This window comes from Glycine max, chromosome 1 (genome assembly GCF_000004515.6).
Source record: "Glycine max cultivar Williams 82 chromosome 1, Glycine_max_v4.0, whole genome shotgun sequence".
NCBI lineage: Eukaryota > Viridiplantae > Streptophyta > Magnoliopsida > Fabales > Fabaceae > Glycine > Glycine max.
This window is the reverse complement of record NC_016088.4, coordinates 55669946-55697664: the sequence shown is the minus strand read 5'-3', so window position 1 is coordinate 55697664 and position 27719 is coordinate 55669946. Positions and strand designations below refer to the sequence as shown.

Below are 27719 nucleotides of genomic sequence, written 5' to 3'. Positions count from 1 at the left end.
GTAAAAATATTTTTGAATTCTCCCCGGCTAAAATCTAAACATGCACTCACATGTTTAATGCATGTGAAAGATTCAATTCTCAACTTTTTTCCAAACACACACTTACATATACCAGCACATTAATGATGTTGAAAAGTTGATTAGCAACAAATGAATTGCTTTGAAATTCTTTTTCAAATACCAGATAGTAGTTGATGCTACCACAAACGTCAAGATGGCCTTTGTGTTGGCTAAAAACTGGGAAGGAGATCCATGTGACAATATAACACACGTGTGGGAACGTTTTAGAATGTAGCAAAATTTAATTGGTAGCGACAGCAACCGAAATGAAGCAAGCTTTGGAGGAACAAACGGGATGGGGATATACGAACAAGTTTTTTTTTTTTTACAGAGAGAAAAAAATTATAGGAAAAACTTTCGTATACATTAAACAGTTGTACTTTTTAAAAATACAAAAATATGTCAAGAAAAAACCACAATTATATAAGAGCAAGAAATTAGCAGACAAATAACATATTGACGTGACAAGTAATCAACAAATCATATAAATAACTTTAACATTACACTTTAATCTAAAATTTTAAGGTTTGAATTTATGAATTTTATCCTTATTTATAATATTCAATCTTTTAACTCCTACTTGATATCACACAGTCGTATTCCAACAGAATAGGAATTGATACATGCTTCTTATTGGTACATGTTCATTACAACTTATATCGGAAAAAGAAAAAAAAAACATAAGCTTCTAAAGTCTAGTAGTATCCACTGAGTTTAAGAACTCACATATATGATCAGATGGCGATATTTTCTGAGTCCTGATAAGGTGAAGGTGCCACTTATGTTCCCACCAACGTCTGGGAATGCCTCACAGCCAAAAAGAGGCTTCACTTTGCCCTTTGAATCAACTTCAAGCGGATATTTTAATAGATGACTTTTCATTTCAGTTACCTCTTCTGCTGCATATTGTCTCCAGTTAAACTCACTCAATGACCTTCTATAACCATGCACCTGAAAAACACAACACAATTCTCCAACTTAGTGAAAAAGGATCCAATTGATTTATTTAATTTCAACGGCAGGAATCAGGTAAAGGGCATTCGTATGTATCATCATAGAGCTTTCTCAGTATGCATATGATCCAATCACAACTACTCTCTCTTAAAAATGCTTATCATGCTAAATAAGCTTCACTCTGCTCTTCTTTTACTTCCACATTAGTTATAGTCTATATTGTTTTATGTATACGTGCATGATGAGCTACCTCAAACTTCTAAATTATGATCAATTCACACGTGCGTTATATCATTCTGATTATAAGCACAACCTACAATTCCCTCCAAAATTTTGTCACAAGAAAGCACTTGTAAGTTTATAAATCTTGCCTGCCCACGAGGTTTAGATTGCTTCTTTGCCCAAGTATGATTAGGCTGATATGCCCGCATTGCTCTGTCTCTATCTCTGGTGCCTTCCATGGATTGCTGGTTTATGTTTGCGGACCCCAGTAACACATATTCATCATCCACTATCATTCCTTTTGAATGAACATAAATCATGAATCTCCGGTTCTTTTTAGTGAGTGCCTAGGTTATCAATGTGCAAACACGAATGATAAACTTGTTTAGGAAGCAATGGGACATCCAGATAAGGATAAACCATAAAGTTTATTCAAGAGGGTAAAAAAAATAATACCCGAGGCATGTTTTCTTCTGTAGGATTTACAACATTTTCATTGTCAGGGATCTCACGATTACCAAGGCAAAAGAAATTCAAGTAGTCTTGTGGTTCATACTCATTGTCAAGCCCAGCCTTCTGTAAGGCCTTGTAAATAGTGTCATACATCATTTGCATTGTATTGAACTGCAAAAAAATCAACAGGAGCTGGTGAGACACACAGACAACAGAATCCATAAACATTATGTTATCTATATGGTTTTTTTTATCGTATTGTTTTAAATCATGTATTGTTATCAGCTTTATTACCATTAGATTTGTATATATCTAAATTAGTTAGTTTTGTAATTAGTTAGTTACAATTCTGTTAGGAGGTTAGAAGATTTCTCACCTTGTATAGATTAATATATAAGGCCTAATCCTATCTGTAATAAAATAGAGTTTTCCCTTTTCACATTCAATAAGAATGAGTTTTCCTTTGTTCACCTTGATCCTCTTGTCAACATGGTATCAGAGCTCACATGAGTTCTGGTAGCCATTGTTGCACTTCTTCCAAAATTGTTATTCTTCCCTTTTCTGTTGAATCTTTGATCTCCTTCTATCTTTTGATTCATTCTTTCTTTTGAAGTTTCATCAATGGCACTCCAGAACTTCGTTGATTTTTCTACAAACTCTGCGAATCCATACTATCTGCATCCGAATGAGAATCCAGCTCTAGTTCTTGTTTCTCCTTCTTTAACGGCCAAGAACTACCACACTTGGTCCCGTTCGATGCACATCGCGTTAATTTCGAAGAACAAAGACAAGTTCATCGATGGATCTCTTCCCAAACCTCCCGTTTTCGATCCGTTATATGCACCGTGGATCCGCTGCAACACTATGGTTCTCGCTTGGATTCACCGATCAATTTCTGATTCCATCGCAAAATCGGTACTTTGGATCGATACCGCTGCTGGTGTTTGGAAGAATCTACGTATTAGGTTTTCTCAGAGTGATATCTTCCGCATTTCCGATCTACAAGAGGATCTGTATCGTTTCCGCCAAGGAACGCTTGATGTATCTGATTACTTCACTCAATTGAAGATCTACTGGGACGAATTGGAGAATTATCGTCCAATCCCTCACTGTAAGTGCTCAATTCCCTGTTCTTGTGGTGGAATTGATTCTGTTAGGGTTTATCGCGAACAAGATTACGTTATTCGCTTCCTTAAAGGCTTGAATGACCGGTTTTCGCACTCTAAATCACAAATCATGATGATGAATCCTCTCCCGGATACAAGACCAATAAGTCCAAGAATTCATCATCATCATCTCAGGCCAACAATACCTCAAATGCTTCTGCTCTGGAATCAACCCAACAAGGTTCCTCTGCACAGTCCAGTTTTCAGTTTACACAAGAGATGTACCAAGGCATTCTTGAAGCTCTTCAACAGTCAAAAGTTGGTTCTCAACCAAAGGCCAATTCAGTAACCACATCTCCCTTTGCTTTGCATTCCCCTTCCTCCAATCCGAATGGTAAGAATCCTTCTCTTTGGATACTAGATACCGGTGCTACTGATCATATTACTTTTGATCTTTCCTCTCTTACCACTTATCAAAACATTGTCCCTGTCCCTGTTTCTTTACCCAATGGATCACAGGTTCTAGCTTCCATCTCTGGTAGTGTAGTTATCTCACCTTTAATTACTATCCATCATGTTCTTTACATTCCTTGCTTTCATGTCAATTTGATGTCTGTCACAAAATTAGCTAGTACAAATAATTGCCATTTAAGTTTCACTACTGATTTGTGCAAGATTTTGCAGAATCATTCTCTGGAAACGATTGGTACAGCTAAGCTTCAAAGAGGATTGTATGTGATAGATACTGCTGATATGATTCGTTCTTGTAATTCAATTTCTTCTCATTCTTTTGAGCTTTGGCATTCCAGATTAGGACATGTATCAAATTCTGGTATGCAAGCTATTTCTAAACAATTTCCTTTCATACCTTGTAAGAACAACATGTCACCTTGTGACAGCTGTCATTTTTCTAAACAAAAGAGGCTTCCTTTTCCTAATAGCATTACTACTTCTTTATCTCCTTTTGAACTATTGCATGCTGATGTTTGGGGTCCATATTCCACCATTTCCCTTCTAGGACATAAATATTTTCTCACCTTAGTAGATGATTATTCCAGATTTACCTGGGTCATTTTTCTCAAAAATAAAAGTGAAACTAAAAACCACATTATTAACTTTGTTGCTTATCTAGAAAATCAATTCAACACATCCTTAAAATGTCTTAGATCTGACAATGGGACTGAATTTGCCTTAAATGATTTCTTTCTATCTAAAGGGATTATCCATCAAAAACCATGTGTTGAGACCCCTCAACAGAATGGTGTAGTTGAACGTAAACACCAGCATATTTTGAATGTGGCTAGGTTCTTCTTTTTTCATTCCAATGTTCCTCTCACTATGTGGAATTTTTGTGTTCAACATGTTGTCCATGTTATAAACAGAATTCCTAGTCCCTTACTTAAGTCTAAATCCCCTTATGAACTGTTATTCAAATTACCACCTACCCTTCTCCACCTTAAAGTCTTTGGTTGTTTGTCCTATGCCACTACTATACAAGCACATCGTACCAAATTTGACTCTAGAGCCAGAAAATGTGTTTTCATTGGTTACAAAGATGGTACTAAAGGCTACATACTTTATGACCTTCACTCACACAATATTTTCCTCTCACGCAATGTTATTTTCTATGAGCATTGTTTGCCTTTCAAAACTGTTCCTGGACCCACTCCCTCAAATACTCCATCTAATTTTCCACTTTATGATGATCCTTTGGACATCTCACCTCATCCTTGTGTGGACTCCTCTCCTTTATCCACCGGTTTGATAGACAGTACAAGCACCAGCCCTGCATCCATTCCACCCATAGATCACACTTTGGACTCTAGTTCCTTACCTACCCCTGCTGCTACAGCTCATCCTACTCATCCTACTTCTGATCTTGATCAAAATTCAATAGATCAAACATCATCCCACATTACTAATGTTCCTGTTACTTTAGAGCCACCCTTACCCTTATCTACCAGAGTGTCAACTCGTCCAAAACAACCTCCTGGTTATTTACAGGACTATCACTGCAATGTCATATCTAGCTGTACCAATCAGTTTTCAAGTAATGTTGCTTACCCCATTTCTTCTGTTTTATCTTATAATAATTGTTCTCCTGATTACAAAATATTTTGTTGCTCTATTTCTTCCACCATTGAGCCCAAAACCTATAACCAAGCTTCCAAATTTGACTGTTGGAAGAAGGCCATGGATGCTGAGATTACAGCTCTTGAGGTAAATAAAACTTGGACTGTTGTGGATCTTCCTTGTGGAAAGGTTCCAGTAGGTTGCAAATGGGTATATAAAATCAAGTATCATGCCAATGGCACAATAGAAAGGTACAAGGCCAGGCTTGTGGCCAAAGGTTACACTCAGATGAAGGGTGTTGACTACTTTGACACTTTTTCCCCAGTAGCCAAGATGACTACAGTACGTGTTTTACTAGCTGTTGCTGCTGTTAGGGGTTGGCATCTTGAACAACTGGATGTCAACAATGCTTTCTTGCATGGTGACTTGAATGAGGAGGTTTATATGTCTCTTCCTCCTGGTTATGATGCTTCTTCCCCTTCCAAGGTATGCAAATTGAACAAGTCCTTATATGGGTTGAAGCAAGCTAGCCGTCAATGGTATTCCAAACTCTCTACTGCTCTTACTTCTTTGGGCTATCAAGTCTCTCAAGCAGATCATTCCCTTTATGTCAGGTCTGATGGCACTTCCTTTACAGCTCTATTAGTCTATGTTGATGACATTGTGTTAGCAGGCACTTCCATGGAAGAGATAAAGTCTGTCAAACTATTCCTTGATCAACAATTTAAGATCAAAGACCTTGGTCAACTTCGATTCTTTCTTGGCCTGGAAATTGCAAGGTCATCTTCTGGTATTTTCCTAAATCAAAGAAAGTACACTCTTGAGCTACTTGAAGATATTGGATTTTTGGGTTCCAAACCGGCTTCAGTACCTCTTGATCCTCACACCAAATTATCTGCCACTGATGGTGTTCCCTTTGATGATCCTTCTGGCTATAGAAGACTCATTGGCAGGCTTCTTTATTTGACTCACACAAGGCCAGACATCTCTTTCTCTGTTCAACACCTTAGTCAATATGTTTCAAATCCCTTAGTGCCTCATTATCAAGCTGCTACAAGAATTCTAAGGTACCTAAAATCTTGTCCTGCCAAGGGAATTCTATTCTCTAGTCACAGCCCACTTCAACTCCATGGTTTTGCTGACTCCGATTGGGCTTGCTGTCCTAATACTAGGCGATCCATCACCGGCTACTGTGTTTTACTTGGTAGCTCTCTCATTTCCTGGAAATCTAAGAAACAAAACACTGTTTCTCGTTCATCTACTGAGGCAGAGTATCGTGCGTTGGCCTCATTAACATGTGAGTTACAGTGGTTACAATACTTGTTCCAAGATCTTAACATTACCTTTCCCCAATCAGCTTCAGTTTATTGTGACAACAAATCTGCCATATATCTTGCCCACAATCCAACATTCCATGAACGCAGCAAGCATATTGAACTGGACTGCCACATCATTCGAGAAAAACTGCAGTCAAAACTGATCCACCTCCTCCCAGTTCCTTCGCAGTCACAACTGGCTGATGTGTTTACTAAACCTCTTCACTCTCCCTCTTTTTCCTCCATGATGTCCAAGTTGGGATTGTGCAGCATACACCATCCAACTTGAGGGGAGCTATCAGCTTTATTACCATTAGATTTGTATATATCTAAATTAGTTAGTTTTGTAATTAGTTAGTTACAATTCTGTTAGGAGGTTAGAAGATTTCTCACCTTGTATAGATTAATATATAAGGCCTAATCCTATCTGTAATAAAATAGAGTTTTCTCTTTTCACATTCAATAAGAATGAGTTTTCCTTTGTTCACCTTGATCCTCTTGTCAACAATTGTCACTATACAAGATTTATTTACATGGTTAACCAATAAAAAAATTATTTTAATATGACTTTTAAATTACTTATTATAAATTTCAACAAACTTATTCTTTAGGACTATTTATGATTAAATGATAATACAAAAGACCTTTACATTATCATGCATATGTATTGTTTATTCTTTAAATTTAAGGGTATATGCAATCTTTCTTATTTTAAAAAACTAACTTACTTTGTAATGATAAACGTCAAACAACTGCCATGAGATCCAGGCAGCAAATAATGATCGTTTTCAGCAACGTCAAATATATATATATATATATATATATATATATATATATATATATATATATATATATATTTGTGCTTTTTTACAATAAAGATCATTTGATAACATGATTTAAGCACAAAATAATAATCAGCTGTTTCTTCTGGCTTGAGACTAATGTTCGAATACCAAATCTTCCTAATCCATCATGTTGGTCATCCAGCCAATAAAGGTTTTTATGACTTGTCTTACGTGGCACCATTTTAAGAGTTAAAGGAAGCCTACCTGCCAAAAGAGAATTTGCTGAGTAATTCGTCCAGTAGGTACACCTTCAGGCCACATAGGAATGACAATATACATAGAGAATCTCTCATTTTGCTTGATTTTGTTGGCTATTTTTAATGCACTTTCCATTGGAATTAAGTTGTTTGCATCTGTGATGAAAAGGGGGGAAATTAATATATAACAAGATGCCTGTTGCAACTTACAATGTAAATGATGTTTACTGAAAATTGTAAACAGGGATCCCGGATCCATATCCACTTTGTTGTCTTGTTAAAAGAAGCTTATGTAATATGATACAGCTTTACAATCTCTGTCTTTTTGCCACTTTTAAGAATAATTTTTTTAACTTCAATACTCACCAGAGTCTTTGCCAGAATCCCAATTATATGTTGAGCCAATAAAGTATTGGTTCTAAATATAGATGGACTTCTGGGCAGCTCGAGTTGCCTTGAGATAAGCTGAATGTATGCTCATGTCTATCAGTACATTCTTTCCACAAACCAAGTTCTGATCAATGAAGTGAACGGTATTAGCATTTTCCTTCACAATAAAAAGGTAAAATTTCAGAAGGAAGTCACTTCGCCCTTCTTATAGCATCTTGTGGTTCCTTTGGAAATCCTTTCACAGAATTAGAATTAATTGAACGGAAGACCTTCAATTAGAAAGAATGCAAAAGATAAATAATCAGAGACTTAACTTGAACAATTTTCTCAAATGGAGTAAGAATTCTTTGTTAGAAATAGGAGCATGAATTACTTCATCTATTTTCCAACACAATCTATAATATACCTGGACATGCCAAGTCTACCGGTTATCTTCATTCTGGCAGGGAACTTCATCAATGCCAACAAATGTCAGGGATTCTATCAATTTTCAGTAATGAATCATCATGTGAACTTTTCATCTTTTGAAATCTATGCATTTTTAATGCCCTTAACCAACGCTCCTCAAAATTGGTGAGGATGTCATATGCTGCTGGACCATCAACTTGGGAATGCAAATCGTGCCATGGTTGTCTTGGACAATAAGTGACAGACCCCTGTTTATTGTTATACAAATGAGTTACTATTATAGTATTAACCTTCTCTTTCATCTCAGTTTCATCCTATTATTCTCTGTATCTTTCTCTTCATTTCTTATTATATCATTTATCAACTTCTCTTTATTTCTCTCTTTTTTTACCGGTACACCCCAAATTTGTTTAGTTTGTACAAAGAAAACATTTACAAGGCCTTTTTTTTTTTTTTTTACAGGTGTAGTATAAATGAAAACAAATATTGCATGCATGATATAACTCAAAGTATTTCTCCAAATAGATGCCAAAATTGTTTCAGAAATCAACAATGTTATAGTCAATTTAAAGTAAGATTTTTAATTTAGAAAAACTGGAAATTGACACTAGCAGTGTCAGTTTCACTTCTTCTATTCAAAATACACAATGCCTATTTGTTTTGTTTCTTTTTTTTGTAAATAATATTAGAAGTCAATCTCATTGTCTACTTCCTTTATTTAAGAAAATATGGAAGTTGACAATGACCATGTCTACATCCTTTTATATATATATATATATATAAGATTTTACTTTAAACATATATAATCATTTAAGTTTAATATAAAAATAAATTAAACTAATAAAATAAAAATATTAAACCTCAATAATATGTGAAATATAAGTTGATTCTCCTAATTTATCAACTATCAAGTCATGGTAGGTGGAATTGAGTCAATTATGAGTTGTTAGACAAATTTCACATAGACGATGTAAATAGAAGAACACTCTTTTTTTTTAATATATAAAGGAAGTAAAAAATATTGGGTTCAGAGACAACTCAATTATATTCAGAGACATATATACCTCCAATGATCATTTCCAAACAACAAATATTGGCTCCTAAGCACAACACCACTTTCAAAGCAAAATGAAACAAAAAAGTGAAATTTTATACTGATTTATTATTATTTTGACTTCATTTAGTAAACAAAAAACTGTTATTTTGACTACAGGTTGGCTCGCCTTTCCTTTTTGTGAACTCTTTTTTTAGCGAGCCAAATTAAGATGGCTAAACCTGCCTAAGAAAGTGGGTTAAGCGAGCCGTCGTTGTGCCAAGTCTGGTGTAGGATAGTAGTCGTAGTTAGTAGGAGTTTTTTGTTTTACGTATTATATAACATTTTAATATTTTAACATTTCCTGTTTCTTTATTTGTTGACACATGAGTCTGCTAGCCCACCATTAAATGAGTCAGGCTACATTTTCAGTGAGTAAAGAATCATTCTTGTCTCTAAAAAAAATATAAAAAGTGTAAATCAACAATCACTTTCTTTTGTGTTTTTTTTTTTTTATGTAACAGCTAATTTTGGTATTGTTTCCTCTTAAATAAAAAGCACAACTTCTAAAAAAAAATCACTTTAGTCGAAAATTCAAAAAATGTTTGTGATTAAAGTGATAATAATAACATATATTTAGGGATTAAAATTATAGATGACAAAACAGATTATCCAACTCAATATGCATGAGTTGTAAACTATGATGGATTAAACTAAGAAAGTCTGAATTCAATCTGAATCTAAAAATAAAGTCCAAGTCTTGTAAAATTGATTATTTTGAACTTTTAGTAGGTCTTCGCATACTTAACCCATATTGAAACCATGATCAGATCAATTAAAAAAGTTTACATTTAATTTGAGCTAAAAATTTTAAGCCAAAAATCTACATTTTCTTGGATAGGTACGTTCGAGTCAATCTGATTAATTAAATTCATTTTGTCACTTGTGATTAAAATGATAATAAACAGTTAAGTTTGATGACTTATTTGATATCTTAGAATCTTGTTTAATATTTTTAGTTTAAGGCACTAATATAAGAATCCCTATCACTTTTAGTAACCAAAGTAACTGTTTACTCTTTTTTAGTCCATATTGAAAGTGGACTTGCCCGCTCTACTTCAGATTTTGGAGTGCTAATTAATGACGAGACAAACTAAAACCAGCTGAGCTTCACCATTTTTTTGTCCATTAAAATGGAAAAATATGGGAAAATGTTAATGCAAATAAAAATGGATGATTCCTTGCTCTGTCCTCCAATAGATTCACACAATGTTTTCAAGAGCAATTTTTTTCTGAGATTTTGTCAAATTCTCTATGATACTCCTATCTATTTTTTTTTTATTCCTATAGTAATTCTTCTTAATTGTTTATTACATTAACATTTTTTTTTATATATTAGTATATTACACTATTCTTCTTTAATTGTTTAAAAAATATTACACCATATATCTTTATAAAAGATAGTTGTTGCAAACATTAAAAAAAGTCGTACAATTCTAAGAAACCAAGGAAAAGTTAATATAATTTGCTCTCTTCTCAATTGGAACACTATTGAAGATTAAAAGAATAATTACCTTTTCTAAAGGGAAAGTAGGTATAAGAGACCCCTACATAATCAGGACCAGCACCTACTCCATGGCTATAAAGACCTTTTCAACAGGGGTGTACTGAATGGATAAACTCAACACTGATCTATCCTTGCAGGGTTTTCCAGTATCATTAAGGATGGGGAAGAAGCCCTCAACTCTTGTACCACTACATAACTGTTCCACTGGAATTCCCACTGCTCCAATAATCTCAGAACCCACATCATAATTGTGCTTGACAACAAAGTGGACTTCAGAAGCAAGATGTGCAACAGGGACATTGAAATTCTGCGTCCAAACAGGGTTCTCGCTGTTTCTGATGACAAAAGTTCTGGCAATCACGGCACCGGCCACAGATACCGTAACATAGGAATCACCGGTTCCAGCTTTGGACACGTGTGCTTTGATTTTTCCTCCAAGTCTTGGAGATAATTAACTTGGAAACCATGTCTCCCATGTCCTTGTTAGGAAGGTTTCTGGCCTCGTTGAGCCATATTTCCAAGTTGGCATGTAAGAGCAAGAAGATACTCAAGGAAGTCGAAGTGGCTGGAAATGGAACAGATGGTTGAGCATGTCCATGGTGTGAGCCTCCTCCCAGAAATGAGCCATATGTAATGTAAGAACTAAGAAATCACAAGTGTCTGTCTCCTTTTGGTATGTCCGCAACCGCAACTTTGTGAAGGAACAGTTGGTTGTAGTAGCTACGTGCATAGAGAGGAAGAAGACTGGAATTTTAAAATGATACCATACACCTCAAATTTGACGAGAACAAAAAAAAAGTCATCAACTTATTATTGTTAAAAAATAAGTTTAAATACATTTTTTCTTGTAATTTATTTATTTTTACTTTTAATTCTTATAGTTTTTTTTTTATTTCTTGCGAATTATGTTCATTTTTTTTAGCCTTTAAAATATTTTAGATAATACTTTGAATATTTTGAGTAGTAAAAAAATATCATCTAAAACATTATAAAAATGAAAAATAAAACAATATAATTGGTAAAGATTAAAAACAAAAAAAATAACTTTACAAGCACTTAAAAATATATTTAAGAAAATAAAATTACCTCTAAATTACTATTTGAGAATTTTTAATGTTTTTAAATTATTGTTGTTTTAATTAAGCATTTCATCGTATAAATTTAATTAAATTTATATGATTTCTAAAATTTTCATGAATTATCATCAAGCATATAGATTAATTGACATATGATTATTTATAGGGGTATTTATGGTGTGTTTTGGTTTGATTTTTAGATAAAAATTCATCTAACCCAAACATAAAATAAAAATATTGTCTGATTTGATTTGATTTTAATATAATACCAAAACATGAACTAAATTAAATCAATTTTTTACAATTTGATTCGGTTCAGTTTGACTTTTTTTTATGTTTTTAATATATTATCATAAATTAAAATCTATCAAATAAACTTATATCACTATTATGCTATATTATTTAAAAATAAAATTATTTTTTATTATATTTTATTTAACATATTTTAATTGAAAATTATTCTATTTAGTATTAATATAAAATTATGTGATCAACTTTTATTGTTACATAATATTAATTTGTGCATAACTTGATATCAATAATATATCTTATTTTAATATATGAAAGTACATCTTGATTATAAAACAAAGAAAAATTAATAAATTATTTATACTTATTATTGATTATCATAATAAAAAATAATATAATTATATTATACGATTTGTTAGATTTTTTAAAATATGATTTTGAATACTTCCAACTTAACTAAAAATCTCATATTCCAATCTTGATATATACTTCTTTAAATACTCAAGAAAGAACTTTAAAGCTAGTAAATGTTATTTTTTTAGTTTAAAAAAACAATTAAAAATTAGTTTAGAAATCCATTTAAGGAGCTTCAGAATAATTTATTTTTTTAAAAAAAAAATAGCAACTGGGTGTACAATTATTTGTTGAAAATGAAAGATCCTTTATGATTGTGGGTGAGATTATGGTGCAGGTGAATGGGTCACACAAACAGCTCGCAGAATAGTGATCTTAGTTTTTAAGATAAACACGACAACTTGACAGAGAGATGGCTGCGCTGAAACTAGAATGAAACTTGACCCTACAATTCTTAATTGTATTAAATATATTTTTTGTGTTATTTGTGTCTTTGATTTAAAATAAAAGTCCACAAAATGAATCTTTACTAATTTCTTTAATTTTAATTATTGTTTCCTTCAACAAATTAAATCCAAATCTTTTCCGGTGTGGTTTTTATTAGATTTTTCCTTTGGGAATTGCAAATTAACTCAAAATTATACTAGGTTCTTATCATTTTATCGTTACTTACAACGACCTCATACATGATCCCGCAATTTATTTATTTATTTATTTTCATTTCAGGAATAGTAAATACTCTCATTTTCATTATCACTTGAAAAAAAAAAAGTCCATTACCGTAATATCTATCAACATAACTACAACCTTACATTAATATAAAAAGGAAAAATGGATTTATTCGACTAAAAAATAGTAAAGCTGGTATTTAAGACTACCTTAAATCTTAAATAAGACATTGAGTAAACTAGTACTTCAAAGCAGGTTACAAGTTCAAATCTTTATACTCCTTTTCTTTTCTTTTCCAAAAGAATCTAAATATTGTAAATAAGCTACTAAAATCTGCTATAGTATTCACTGAGTTAGAGAACTCACGTAAATGATCAGATGGTGAGATTTTCTTTGAGTAGTGTGAAAGTGCCACTTATGTTCCCACCAACGTCTGGGAATGCCTCACAGCCAAAAAGAGGCTTCACTTTGCCCTTTGAATCAACTTCAAGCGGATATTTTAATAGATGACTTTTCATTTCAGTTACCTCTTCTGCTGCATATTGTCTCCAGTTAAACTCACTCAATGACCTTATCCGTCTTACACATTCAAGGCTCTCTGGTTCCTCAAAACATTCTTCCACGGCTCCTATATGTTCGCTCCATAGTGACATTCTATAACCATGCACCTGAAAAACACAACACAATTCTCCAACTTAAAGGGAAAAAAAAATCCAATTGATTTATTAAATTTCAACAGAAGGAATCAGGTAAAGGGCCTTCGAATGTATCATGTATCATCATATTGCTTTCTCATAATGCATACGAATGATATGATCCAAGAACATCCTTCCACATTATAGTTATTTTCTACATTGTTTTATGTATATGTGCATGATAAGCTACCTCAAGCCTCTATATGATGATCAATTCACACGTGCGTTATATCATTCTGATTATATGCACAAGCTACAGACTAAAGTTCTCAAAAAAATTGTCATAAAAAAGTACTTGTAAGTTCATAAATCTTGCCTGTCCGTGAGGTTTAGATTGCTTCTTTGCCCAAGTATGATTAGGCTGATATGCCCCCATTGCTATCTCTGTATCTCTGGTGCCTTCCATGGATCGCTGGTTTATGTTTGCAGACCCCAGTAACACATATTCATCATCCACTATCATTCCTTTTGAATGAACATAAATCATGAATCTCCGGTTCTTTTTAGTGAGTGCCTAGGTTACCAATGCGCAAAAACAAATGATAAACTTGTTTAGGAAGCAGTTAGACATCCAGACAGGGATAAACCATAAAGTTTATTCAAGAGGGTGAAAAAATACCTGAGGCTTGTTTTCTCCAGTAGTTTTTACATCATTTAAAACATTTTCATTGTCAGGTATCTCACGATTGCCAAGGCAAAAGAAATTCAAGTAGTCCTGTGGTTCATACTTATTGTCAAGCCCAGCCTCCTGTAGGGCCTTGTAAATTGTTTCATACATCATTTGCATTGTTTTGAACTGCCAAAATATCAACACGAGCATGTGAGACAACCACACAACTGAACCCATAATAAAATTATGTTATCTATGATTTTTTATCATACTATTTTAAATTTAAGGGTATGTATACTCCTGCTCATTTTCAAGACAAACTTTGCAAGAGCTTTTTCCTTTTAAATGGCAAACGTGATACAAGTGCCATGAGATCCAGGCAACAAATAATGAGCATTTTCAGCAATGCAAAAATATATATTTGTGCTTTTAAGAATTAAGATCATTTGACAATATGAAGCACCTAATAATCAGCTGTTTCTTCTGGCTTGAGACCAATTTTTTAACACCAAATCTTCCTAATCCATGTTCATAGTCTAGCCAATAAAGGTTTTTATTATTTGTCTCATTTGCACCATTTTAAGAGGTAAAGGAAGCCCACCTGCCAAAAGAGAATCCTCTGAGTAGCTGTACTTGTAGGTACACCTTCAGGCCACATAGGAATGACAATATACACAGAAAATCTCTCATGTTGTTTGATTTTATTGGCTATTTTTAATGCAATTTCCATTGGAATTAAGTTGTTTGCACCTGTGATGCCAAGGAGAAAATATTAATATATAGCAACTGCTTGTTTCAACTTACATTGAAATGTAAAAGCTGCTGAAATTTGCAAACAGGGATCCACTTCATTTTCTTGTTAAAAGAAGTTTCTTGCAAAAAATTTGCTGCTACTGAATATGATACAGCTTTACAATCTCTCTCTGTCATTCTTAAAAATAGTTTTTTTAACTTTGGGATCAGAGCTCAATACTCACCAAGGTCTTTGTAAGAATCCCAATTATATGACGAGCCAAGAAAGTATTGGTTCTCAATATAGATAAACTTTTGGGCTGCTCGAATTGCCTTGACATACGCTGAATGTATGCTCATGTCTATCAGTACATTCTTTCCACAAACCAAGTTCTGTTCAATGAAGTAAACGGAATTAGCATTTTCCTCCACAATAAAAAAATAAATTTCAGAAGAAAGTCACTTCACCCTTCTTATAGCATCTTGTGGTTCCTTTGGAAATCCTTTCACAGAATTAGAATCAATTGAACGGAAGACCTTCAATTAGAAAGAATGCAAAAGATAAATAATCAGAGACTTAACTTGAACAATTTTCTTAAATGGAGTAAGAATTCTTTGTTAGAAATAGGGGGTTGAATTAATTCTTCTATTTTCCAACACAATTTATAATATACCTGGGCATGCCAAGTCTCCCGGTTATTTTCATTCTGGCAAGGAACTTCATCAATGCCAACAATGTCAGGGATTCTATCAATTTTCAGTAATGAATCATCATGTGAACTTTTCATCTTTTGAAATCTATGCATTTTTAATGCCCTTAACCAACGCTCCTCAAAATTGGTGAGAATGTCATATGCTGCTGGACCATCAACTTGGGAATGCAAATCATGCCATGGTTGTCTTGGACAACCAGTAACTGGCCCCTGTTTATTATTATTATACGAATAAAACAAACAATTACAATGTAGATGACAGCATAACCATTATAAATTTGAAATGGATTCTGTATGCTGAATCACAAAACTCTTATGTTCCTTTGAAAAAGAATGACTTAATTGCACTTGAGGTTCCTCTGCCATAATTGAAATTCCACTTTGTCCCATTTTTTTCCTATTATTTTAACTTGAATATTTAACAAAAATGGTGACATGCTGGTTTAGCAGAGTGTTATGTCATTATGGATGACATTATTGTCCTAATAGTGCATTAGAATGTCACGCTATTATGGATATGTTGACATGAAATATAATAGAGTTTCACATCAGCATTTATGTTAAATATTGGATGTCTAGTTAATGAGGAATAATATTGCACAATTAAAAGGAAGTCAAATCTGAAATAAACGGGGGGAGCAATAACAGAGAGACCAAAAGTGTATTTAGAGTGGAAACATTCAGACAATTTTCTTAATTGGTAACTAGTAAAGATTAAACAAAAATGATGATTTACCTCAAAGTTAGGATTATGATAGTCATCTTTGTGTGTTGTCTGCAAAGTCCTAAAGATGGAATGGTTTGGGGTATCATATCGGCCCACACATAAATCAAGACCTCCGATGAAAGCTTTGATTTTTCTTTTATTCTGACCTGCATCAGCATCCACAATGACTGTCTTCTGATGATGGGTATAGATTGTTCCAGCTTCCTACCAGTTAAGTATAAAGCAAAATACTATTCTTTAAATACATATACAATATACTAGTAAGGTTACACGGAGTAAATCTATATATACAGCCGAGCATTTGAGTATCCCATCTGATTTTTTTACAAAAGATGTACATAAAAAGAATAAAACCCGAAGATAAAGATTATTTAACTTTATTCTTTTAACTATAGTATTTCTAATACCTGCGTTTTGACCCAGCTATGTCCTTTTCCACCAGCTCGTGGGCAAAGAAGCACTCGTACTGAAGAGTTCTTGAAAAACTGGCGAGTGTCCTCATCATGAGTGTTCATGAGTCCAACCTACATTCATAGTAAGTAGATGATAGAAGTAAGCAACTATTTACATACTATATTTTTCGATTCAAAATTAATCAACTGCAGGAGGCACGCCTTCCTGAACATGAAACTGACACATAAAAAGAAAACCAAAATATGGTACCACAATACCACAGAATACCAAATGAGTTATCTATAATTTTTTTCCCCACAAGTATTCTCCTTTGCAAACAACTCTGTTCAATGTACTGTTAGACAGTAAATGAGGATATCTTTCTCAGCAAGGATTCAAAAGTTGGTTCACCACTTGTAAAAGACTAATCTTTTTCCAATAGAAGACTCAACCCCCTTTATTATGAATTATATATAAGGTATGCTTTGTTTTCCTTCACAAAATAACTAATGGTTAAACTATACAAAGAAATGTACAAATCATAAAGAGAAACATAAATAATGCAATTATTTGAAGTTGGTTACCGTTTTAAATCCAAGCATGCTTTTAGACGTGGGATCATCCCAAACAAGGAGCAGCACTCTCACACCTTCCTGTGATTTGGCTTTGAGAAGATCACCTAAAGTGTAGGATTTTCCATTAGCACTATCCCGAATGAGACTAACATTGTAGTACACAGACCACCCCACAATGTAAACCAATCGACGAGCCTCACTTATTGCATCAAATATGTCATGCCAACAACTTCCATGCTTGTAATTCACATATCCATCCACCTTCAAACTGGGAAGGCAACCTTCTTCAACATGAGCATCCTGATAAAGTGTAACTTTTCCACCTTTTCTAAGGGGAAAGTAGGTACCAGGGACCCCTTCATAATCAGGACCAGCACCTACTCCATGGCTATAAAGAGGCACCTTTTCAACAGGGGTGTACTGAATGGATAAACTCAACACTGATCCACCCTTACATGGTTTCCCATTAGCACCAAGGATGGGGAAAAAGCCCTCAACTCTTGTTCCACTACATAAATGTTCCACTGGAATTCCCACTGCTCCAATAATCTGAGAACCCACAATATCACTGTCCTTGACAACAAAGTGAACTTCAGAAGCAAGATGTGCAACGGGGACATTGAAATGCTGTGTCCAAACAGGGTTCTCACTGTTTCTGATGACAAAAGTTCTGGCAATCACAGCACCGGCCACAGATACCGTAACATAGGGATCACTGGTTCCAGCTTTGGACATGTGACCTTCGATTTTGCCGCCAAGTTTTCGGGACAACATGGAAACCATTTCTCCCGTTTTCTTGTGGAACATGTCCATGTTGGGAAGGTTTCTGGCCTCGTTGACCCATATTTCTAAGTTGCCATGTAAGAGCAGGATCCTTAAGGAGCTCGAAGTGGTTTGAAATGGAACAATTTGCTGAGCCTGTCCATGGTGTGAGGCTCCAAAAGACGGAGTTTCACCATAAACCAAATGAGCCATGTAATGTAAGAACTAACAAGTGTCTCCTTTTTGGAATGTCAGAGTTTGTGAAAGAACAATAGGTAGGTGTTGGTGATGAATCTGACCAATGGAATGTGGGGGTGAGCAATGAGCATTTGAAGAAGTAGGTGTCATAGCTAGAGAGGGAGAAGACTGGAATTTGAAAATGGTGTTGACCCACTTGTGATATAATTGGAGTGTTTCAACTTTGACGGGATAAAGCAATAGAAGAATGAGATATAGAATAAGTCATGAATTGTGATCAAGAAAAAGTCTTGAATGCACTGTCAATGATGAAAATAAAAGCAAAAGATAAAACAAGTGGAAACAAAATACAATATTATATATAGCAAGTGGAAACAGAATACAACAACTTGGGTGAAAATGAATTACATCTTATATGAATTGTGTGTGTACAGTGAACGGTGAAGGGGTCAAACACTAGCAGCCCCAAGAATAGTAGTGGTCGTCATTGAGCTACTATCAGAGAGAGATGGCTGCGCGGAATCTAGAATTCCTAAATAACTGAATCATATCTTAGCTGTATAAGAGGAAGTGAAAAAATAAATATACACCCAAAACCTGATAAAGGTAAATTATCTCTTAATTAATTTAATTTCAATTTAATAAAACAATTATATCATAATTAATTTGATTGCTTTAAAAATTAACTTGTATTTATAATTAATTAAAAAATTGTAAAAAAAAATAGATAACAAAAATATGTTTTCGTACCTCCTAACAAAACTAGACCTTGGTTAGACAACATTGAACGGCTAGAATTTTCACTAAGGCCCAACAGGCCCAAACAAGTTGTAGATGTTAACTGAACCATAATACGCGAGAAAAAAGTGTATGTCAAGAATAAACAAAAGTATATCTACCATTATGTGATATATTCTCACTGTAGTAAATAAAAATGAGTAATGTTCTGTGGACATTTCAATGTTTCATTAATATTTAGAGATGAAAAAACAAAAGAGAGAAATAATAGATGTAATGGAAAATATAATATGACAAAAATAGAGATATAGGTAAATAAAGGATGTTTAATGAGTATTTGTAATAATGAAATGTCTATATATCATTATCCAAGAAAATCTATGTAAATTTTCATAAAAAATTAAAATTTATGTAAATAGCATTTGATGATACGTATTAAAAGCCTGAAACCCTTATGATAAAAAATAAATAATTAAAGCCTCAAACCCTCCTACATTTTTTGATCTTATATACTTGGTTTTTGAAATCATCTCACACTTGGTGGATCTTGTGCTAAAGGCAAATCAAGCATTGGGTTTAGTTGCCTTGCAGGCCTTCAATAACAATTTTCAAAGAATGATCTCATCCTTAATGGCTAACGAAGGTTCGTGAAAGTGACACTTAATTTTGATTTAATGAGTATTAGATTTGACTTAGTTAAAAAGAATCTTATGAAAAAATCTAAATTAATTTTTTTTAATATCATCATAATTAGGACCTTAAACTTTCAATGATATCTTAAGATATCTCTCACAAGCTTCGATCCCTTGAATCTATTATGGGATTAATAATTATTCTAAACTTAAGTTGTACCCATTGGGTCTAAACCAAATAACCAAATATAATTTAAAGAAATTTTTTAAAAGAGGATTTTATTGAAGAAATTTTTTAAAAGAGGATTATTTTAACCAAACAACACATTACTCAAAAAAATTAATTTTAAAATTAAAAAATAATAATGATATTACCAATAATTTTAATTTTAAATTTAAAGTTTTTTTATTTTTAACTGTAATTTTAATTTTAATGGTCCCTATGTTAGCCCTCTCCAGGAGCTCAACTAGATAGTTGTGAAATTTAAATAAATAAATCCAACAAATAGTTAATTCTTTAACTCGTGCTTAGCTTATATTTTATGTGATTCAAATGTTCCAACTTTATTATAACTTAATTGCTCATGAACGTGTAAGCCAGAAATCAAATTAGTGCTCTTTAAATCTGCCTTCTAGAGTCATTTCTACCATAGATGCATATTCTTATCATAATACCAGACTATCAATTAAGGTAAGATCAAATAAATTGAATGAGCTTTCATCATCAAGGCGAACCACGATACTAATGTGAAGAAAGCGATCTTTTGGATAAAGGAACTCGTGTGACATAAAAGTTCAAATATTGGACCAAAGAGCATATATATAAAGAACCGAGAATCTTTCAATCATCTGTGTAGTAGTAGGAATAGTAATAATTCTCCCACCGGTCAGAAAAGTAGCAAACAATTTACAAAGATAGTTAAAAAGAGAGGCAACTTAACCACACCTAAAAGAAAAGTTTGCATACGTTAAATTCCACAAATTTACAGCCAGTCTATAATTTGTTTCAGCTATCTTACAATATTACAGTAACCCACATGCATCTACCATCTTTTGCATCCTTAGTGGGACTACACTCTATCAGCAATATTAAGCATGTCCTTATATATAGTTGTGTTGCTTGCTAGCTGTTCCACATAGTTAGGGACAAAATAATATGTCTACCTCTTGCGCTTCGACTTCAAAGAGGTAACCGATTGAGAGTTACTGTGCCAGTTGCGTTTCCTTTGGTTGATGAACCAATTATTAATTTGCTTCAGCTGCAACCCTGTCTCCTCCACAAGTTTTGCCTTGTCATCTTCCTGCAATTAAGAAAGCATTACGAAGCGGCATGACCGCTTAATTAGCAAAGAAACATCATTGTGGAAATGCATTGCAGAAATAAGGAACCCTACTGTCAAGAATTAATTGGTTTCAAAGAAACATGAAATAAATTACCAAAATATTAATAAAAAGATGCAGGAATATGAGAAGGTGGTCACTTACAGTTGGGTAAGGCCACTTTGCATGTTGCTGCCACCAGTTCTTTAACACAGAAGTTGTGTCACCTGGTAATTTCCCAGCTCTACGTTTCCTTAATATTTCTTCCCTGACATCTTCAATTCTTGACTTGAAACCCTGCAGAGATTATTAAAACTGGTTGGTGATTCAAACTTAAGGAAAATAGCAAACATGTTACCTGCAAGCATGTATAAGAATGACCTGTTTCAGCTCAATCTTTAGTTCCTGGCGAACTCTTTCCATCAATGACCTTTCAGATTCTGTAGGAAGTAATGGACCAAATCCCATCATGTCATGCCCTTCCGCGCTAGATTGATCTAAAGAAATATCCATTTGTAAATCATCTTCATCATCTGACATTGTTGCACCAGTTCCTTCTCCCAAACTCACTCCTGAAATATAATTAAATGGCGAACCAGATGGCTTAAATTTGGGAACATTTGAAATGGTAAAAACAAATATGTGATTTGATGCCAAAATTCCCATGTACTAGGTTGTGGATAATAAACTGTATACTAGAGAAATTATAGTACTTCACACATCACACATGTAATAACCGGTAGATACTAGGAGATAAACTTCACACATCACACATGTAATAACTGGTAGATACAAGGAGATATACTTCACACATCAAATTATTGGAATTGGCACATAACTAAGGGAAGGGGGCTTGTTATGTCTGGTATCTTAGCCTCATCTTATTTTTACTTTGCGATTACTCTTCAAAAGAAAATTTTATCTTTCAGCTCCAATTAATGAATTAAACCAGAAAATACCGTATATTTTGGCCTGACCACTTTGTCATTTGAAAGTGTAAGTCACAGGGAGCAGTCTAAATTGAAGGGTCCCTCTTTTGTTAGTGGAACCGTGACGGGGTCTCGAAATAATGCCAAAATGTTTGACACATCTTAATCATACATAAAAGCAGACATTAAAGTTAGTTTCCGGTAACATCAATAATGGACTAATCATCTATTTTCAATCATAATTAACCAATGTCATTGCCCAGGCCAACTGAATTTTCTCGTAAAGTGAGTTATACTTTGAAGAAGTCCACAAGGGACAGTTGAATATCCTCTTCGTTTTCCAACTTAAATAGGCCATATGTGCGGTCATATCATGAATAATTATGAGGTGCACATATATAGTTGGATACGGATATAACCATAAATGATTCACGATATTTAGCATGAAGCATCTCTAGTTAAATTAGAAAATAGAAATTTTGCGATGGAAATTAAATTAGATTATTTAGAAGAAAAAAATTAACATGGAAAGAAATTCGTCATATGTCTGCTCATGCATATACTAATTTCTTAAAAGACTAACATGAGTATTTAATCCAGTTTTTTATAGGAGAAGGAAATTAGTCATTAATCAATATATATCTTGCATCGACATAAAATTTTACGTAGATCAATCAAGCTTCAAATACATACCAAAAACTATGAGATAAATAACTAGATACTCGCTTGACTTTTGTTTTAATTCTTTAACCTTTTGTCAATCTTCTCCCTCGACTTTTGTTTAACAAGTTTCATGCGCATAAACCCATTTATAATAAGAAAATTTTAAATAAAGAAGCTCTATATTAAGTAAATAATATATATATATATATATATATAATATACTTACAGATTTTTTACAATATTACTTAATTAAAAACTGTAATGTATAATAAATTTATTTAACTAACAACTAAAAAATAATGTATATTAAACTCATTAAATTACTTATAACAGTAAATATTCTTCATTGAGATGAACCGTATAAAGACTCTTATGTAGTTTCACTTTTTGGTGGATGACATTTACATCTTCTAAATGTTGTTTACGTATGTATTATGTAGTAGTCCATGTATGATGCATTATACTACATATACATGGCAGCCGCGTTAGAATAGAACACAGCATGCACCAGCCAGTCAGCCTCAAGCAATCACAGACACCCTCAGCTCGTCCATGGAAGCATTACCAATAATAGGATTACCATTTAGCAAGAAAGAAGTTCTAAATAATTCTGAATGGCTCTTAAAAAGGGTTTCGATTTTTTAACACCCATTTCTTTAAAATGTTTTCCTTCCTTTTATCCTATTTTCTTTTTTTATCACGCATATAACACACCTCTCTCATTTTCACTTTCGCCTTTTTTTATTCTCTTTTTTTCCAATTATGGCATGCGCACACCTTTTTTTTAAAAAAAATGTGAGATAATCAAAAAAGCTTGTGTATTAGGAAAGGAATTAAAGGAAAGCCATCTATATATTATACAATAAACTTTAATCTTTTCAGACCTATATTTTTACACTTCCAACAGTTTGGGATAGTGAGGCGTTTTTATTCATTACACTGTGTTCCTAACATACCTTTTATCTTTACCTATATTTTTCTTTAATACTTATATATGTCACCATCATATATATATTTGTGTGTGAATTGTTTTCTCTTTCTTCTTCCTATCTCTTCTAATTTCTTTCTTGCCGGCAATTCAAGATAGTAACATACAATAATACTTGCATTAAAAAATTAAAATATATTTTACATTAAAAAATATAATGATAATAAATAAAGAAAAATAAATTTATATACTCGGATGTATATTCTTAAGCAACAAATTTTTTTGTTAATAGTATGAAGACTTTGCATGTATCCACTTCAAGACCAATTTATGTTAATTTGATGAGTGAAATTCTAAAAATAAATCATTTTTCTATTTTCCAAGTCTAAAATTAAGTTTGAATTTTTTTAGTTTGTGTAAATACTTTTATTTATAGTATTAAAGAGATATGGATTTGGGTTTTGTTCAAAAAAGGAAAAATTTTATTTAAAATAATTTCATATCTCTTTATCTTTATAAAAAAAATAAAAACTATTTCATATCTTTTTATCTTAAGAAACTTTCAGGTATAAGATAAAGATACTTTTCAAATAATCACATGACTAATTATAATAATTAATTACATAATTTGATCCTAATATGTAACAATAAAATTTTATTTTTATTTTGTGGGCAACTTTCATATTTATAAAAAGAATACTCTTTACTTATATTAATTATATTATTGATGCTAGCAAAAAATATAATAATATTTCACAAAAATATTTATTTGATATTTAATCAAATAAATATTTTCTTTTGCAAAGATTAGAATTTGTGTGTGACTCTGAATGTTCAATACTAGATCGATGGTTAAATAATCATAATTAATTTATTAATTAAGGTAAGTGTATAACAATACTCCTTAACACCTAGATAGCAAGTAGCATTCTTTGCCTTCAAAACCATTATTAGAAGAATAATGCAATATAGTTCAAGGTTAACTCTAGATTATAGTATTACTGTCAAACTTTAATAAATTAACACACATTATATCTAATCATTGAATGATTAAGAAATTTTTTTCTTCTCTCATTCAATTGTCATAGTTAAGGTCTTAATTTATAGAGCTCAAACTCATTAACTAGAGTTGTTGGATTCTTTTCAAATTAATAATTAATTCTACAAGTATTTAATTATATCTCATAGTCATTCATTTAGTACACAAATGCATTAAGTGTCTCAAATTAAAACATAACAAATAACTTATTAATTAATATTATGATCTCAAGCCAAAGAAAATTATCATATTTCTTCTAGTACACTTTCTATTAGCATATAAGGTAAAATTAACCATTAAGAACTGTCGATTCAGTTATATAAATGATTCACATATACATCATCTATATATGTAATTTAATGAATATAATTTATTTATTTTTATCCAATAAAGATCATTACATATATATTAATCTGTTTGAATTATTAATGTTTTATTCACAATTATTTTTTAATAAAAAATAATTTAGATTAAAATTATAAAATCTTATTTTTTATTATCATAATCTCTATTATAATAATACATTTTCAATTTTAATCAAAAACTTATCAAATTAATAATTTAAAAAACATTAAATATAATAATAAAATAAAAAATAATTCTTTACTCTAACTAATGACATAATAAATTACATCTTAAACATACGTAATTATTCCGAACAATTCACGGATCAAGTGTGTGAAATGATCGTGTTTGTATTAGAATTAGAAATCCGTAGTAGAAAAATGGTACTTGTCCACAAATCAAATCAGAACTGAATGCTGATGCGGATTGACAAGAAGCCTAAGTGCCTAGCATTTTGGGATTTTTTTCTTTTCATGCAGTACATCCATTGCAGGGAAAACAAACGAGGAACGGTCAATCAACTGTTCCAAGTGTCTCTCCCAAAACAAAAACTGTTCCAAGTGTCTCATATTATTTTATAATCATTGTCATCTCGTAATTTGTCTGATTTCCCCGTGCCCCACTTCCATTTGATTTAACTAAATACTTACTAATGCTAATATAATTAGTAGGATTTCCCCCCCTGAAAACTGCATTATAAGTCGGTTATGGCATTGTAAGTCGTTGGCAGTGCCATAGTGGGACGAGAGGGTCTACCATTCCTCACCAAACTAACTAACTCTTCCCATTGCCATTTGTGTACACTCCACAAGATAACATTGGTAGACCCTACCACTCCATTCCTTAGTCTAATTAACTCGACAAGAAAAACTTTTAGAAAAGAAATTATGTATACCATTATGCAGCTTCTTAAATCCCGTCAGACACAAGAAACAAAACAATACTTACATACATAAGCCCGTAAGGGACATGATTATGTGAGAAGATTAATTTTACGCGCCCACTAAAAGAAAAATAAAATAACATCACATATGCTTGCCTAAAATATATAACTTGTTCGATTTTTTATTAATATAAATAAACAAATGATATTTATATTAGTATTCAAGTAGCAGATGAACCATTTATATTTAGTATTCAAGTAGTAGCAGCTTGTTTATCTAATCTAATCTAATGAAAAACAAAAGATTAAATTAAAAAAAAAACCAGGGAGTAAAAGTAAAAAGATAGATAGCATACCAGTTAGAGCTTGTAAGGCATTTTCGATATCACGGCAGGCCATGACAGCCTCGACGGCGTGGACTCTTACATGTTGCTGAAGCTGTTCTTTGAAAGTACACAGAACTATCAAATATTGTGCCTGCGGTAGTAACACCAACAACATCCATCCTGAGATTGTCTTTGTTGGCACAAATATGATCAATCACTTAGAAACAAAATACTATAAATTTACCAGGAAGTTGTCAAGTTCTTGGCGGTGATGAGGGGAGAGAGAATGAGTGTTGTGTGAGACATAAGAGCGTAGAAGATGGTGAGACTGAGATAACTGAGCATCGATGAGTGGAAGCTGGTCGATCGGGGTGGCCACACGGAGGCATGCCACGTGTGCTGCCAGAAGCTGCTCGTACAGCGGATGAGTCGTTATCTCCGCCTTCAGCTGACGGTGGTGATCGCCGGAGACCTCACCCATCAATCCCAAGCTTGGTTCTTGCATTTCTTCCTTTCCTTTTGTCAAAGGAAAAGGGAAAGGAGGATTGGGTTGAATAGGGTTATCGGGGAAAACAAAAAAAGTGAGGCTTTTAGGTTGAGGTTGAGGACCACTCTATTCGGTAATAGGTGTAATATGTAAAATGATTATGATTTTGTGAGAGAGAGAGAGAGAGAGAGGGAGAAGCACAGTGCACAGTGTACACAGCACACAGTTGTATCGTTTTCGGTGTATATAGGGATCTGAGATACAACTTTCTGCACCACCTCTGATAAAAACAAAGATTTTACATACACACGGAAAGAGGGAGAAGCAAGGGCATTAAAAACGATTGATTGATTTGAGTGCTGCTGGTGCTTGTGAGAAAGAAAGAAGCAAAGCAAGGGCAAGGGGTATGTAGAGTATGGATGGATTCAAGTTTTGTTTTGAGAGAGAAGAGAGTAACAAGCTGCGGAATCATTACTATGAAAGGGGTCAGAAAAAGAAGATAAAGCTGCTTCTGTCACCTGACAACTTCATTTCTTTTCTCTTTTATTTTTTTATCTCGAACATTAAGGTACCTTGATTTGATTGGCGACGATGGTTTTGAGTTTATCACCAGTCAGTACGAAAGAAAAAAAATCTGTGGCTTTTGCGAATACAAAAGGGGATAAGAAACAGACAAAATAATTAGGTGCTTCAAGGACTCTATTAAAAGTTTAAGATTTTTTTATAGTAGTTCTTTAATTTATTTTTTACGAAAATATTTTTATTTATTAATTGATTTTGTATACATTATATATATATATATATATATATATCCTTTTTAAGCAATAAATTTTTCTTTTTCAATATTTAACAAAAAAGAGACAATTTCAATCAAACGGGTAGAATTATTACTAACATGAAATTTTTTTCTCATGAGAATAATGCTATTCAAGTCGAATTTAAGATGATTGATTGAACTAGAACGACCCGTGCAAGTTAATTCATGCACTTGGTAATTTTAAAAGAATGCAATTATTTGATAAATTTTCATGTAGTCAAAATTTATTGAATAA

The 27719-nt window shown here is 32.8% G+C and overlaps 2 protein-coding genes and 1 pseudogene across 3 annotated transcripts; all 3 read right to left on the bottom strand.

Annotated features, from left to right (window-relative positions):
- Nucleotides 1-759: 759 nt before the first annotated feature.
- LOC100786241 (phospholipase D gamma 1) lies at nt 760-18761 on the bottom strand. 2 transcript variants are annotated; one of them, XM_041017138.1, is made up of 11 exons: nt 17427-18761; nt 16857-16973; nt 16459-16653; nt 15684-15932; nt 15478-15546; nt 15255-15402; nt 14879-15027; nt 14287-14463; nt 13984-14181; nt 13543-13640; nt 760-994 (listed from the first exon to the last, which is right to left on the bottom strand). In XM_041017138.1, exons 1-11 carry the CDS (start codon nt 18390-18392, stop codon nt 775-777), a joined length of 2586 nt encoding a protein of 861 aa, XP_040873072.1. In that variant the 5' UTR covers nt 18393-18761; the 3' UTR covers nt 760-774. The 2 variants fall into 2 exon arrangements, with proteins under 2 accessions (XP_040873072.1, XP_003517450.1); XM_003517402.5 differs by lacking the exon at nt 760-994 and having other exon boundaries at nt 13117-13640; nt 17427-18745.
- On the bottom strand, nt 1290-11274 carry LOC100809417 (phospholipase D gamma 2-like; annotated as a pseudogene).
- A 1788-nt stretch (nt 18762-20549) lies between the features above and the next one.
- LOC100808872 (homeobox protein HD1) lies at nt 20550-27353 on the bottom strand. Its single transcript, XM_006573690.4, has 5 exons — nt 26425-27353; nt 26211-26331; nt 21449-21639; nt 21233-21364; nt 20550-21048 (listed from the first exon to the last, which is right to left on the bottom strand). The coding sequence occupies exons 1-5, from the start codon at nt 26683-26685 to the stop codon at nt 20908-20910; spliced, it is 846 nt and encodes a 281-aa protein (XP_006573753.1). The 5' UTR covers nt 26686-27353; the 3' UTR covers nt 20550-20907.
- Nucleotides 27354-27719: the final 366 nt, after the last annotated feature.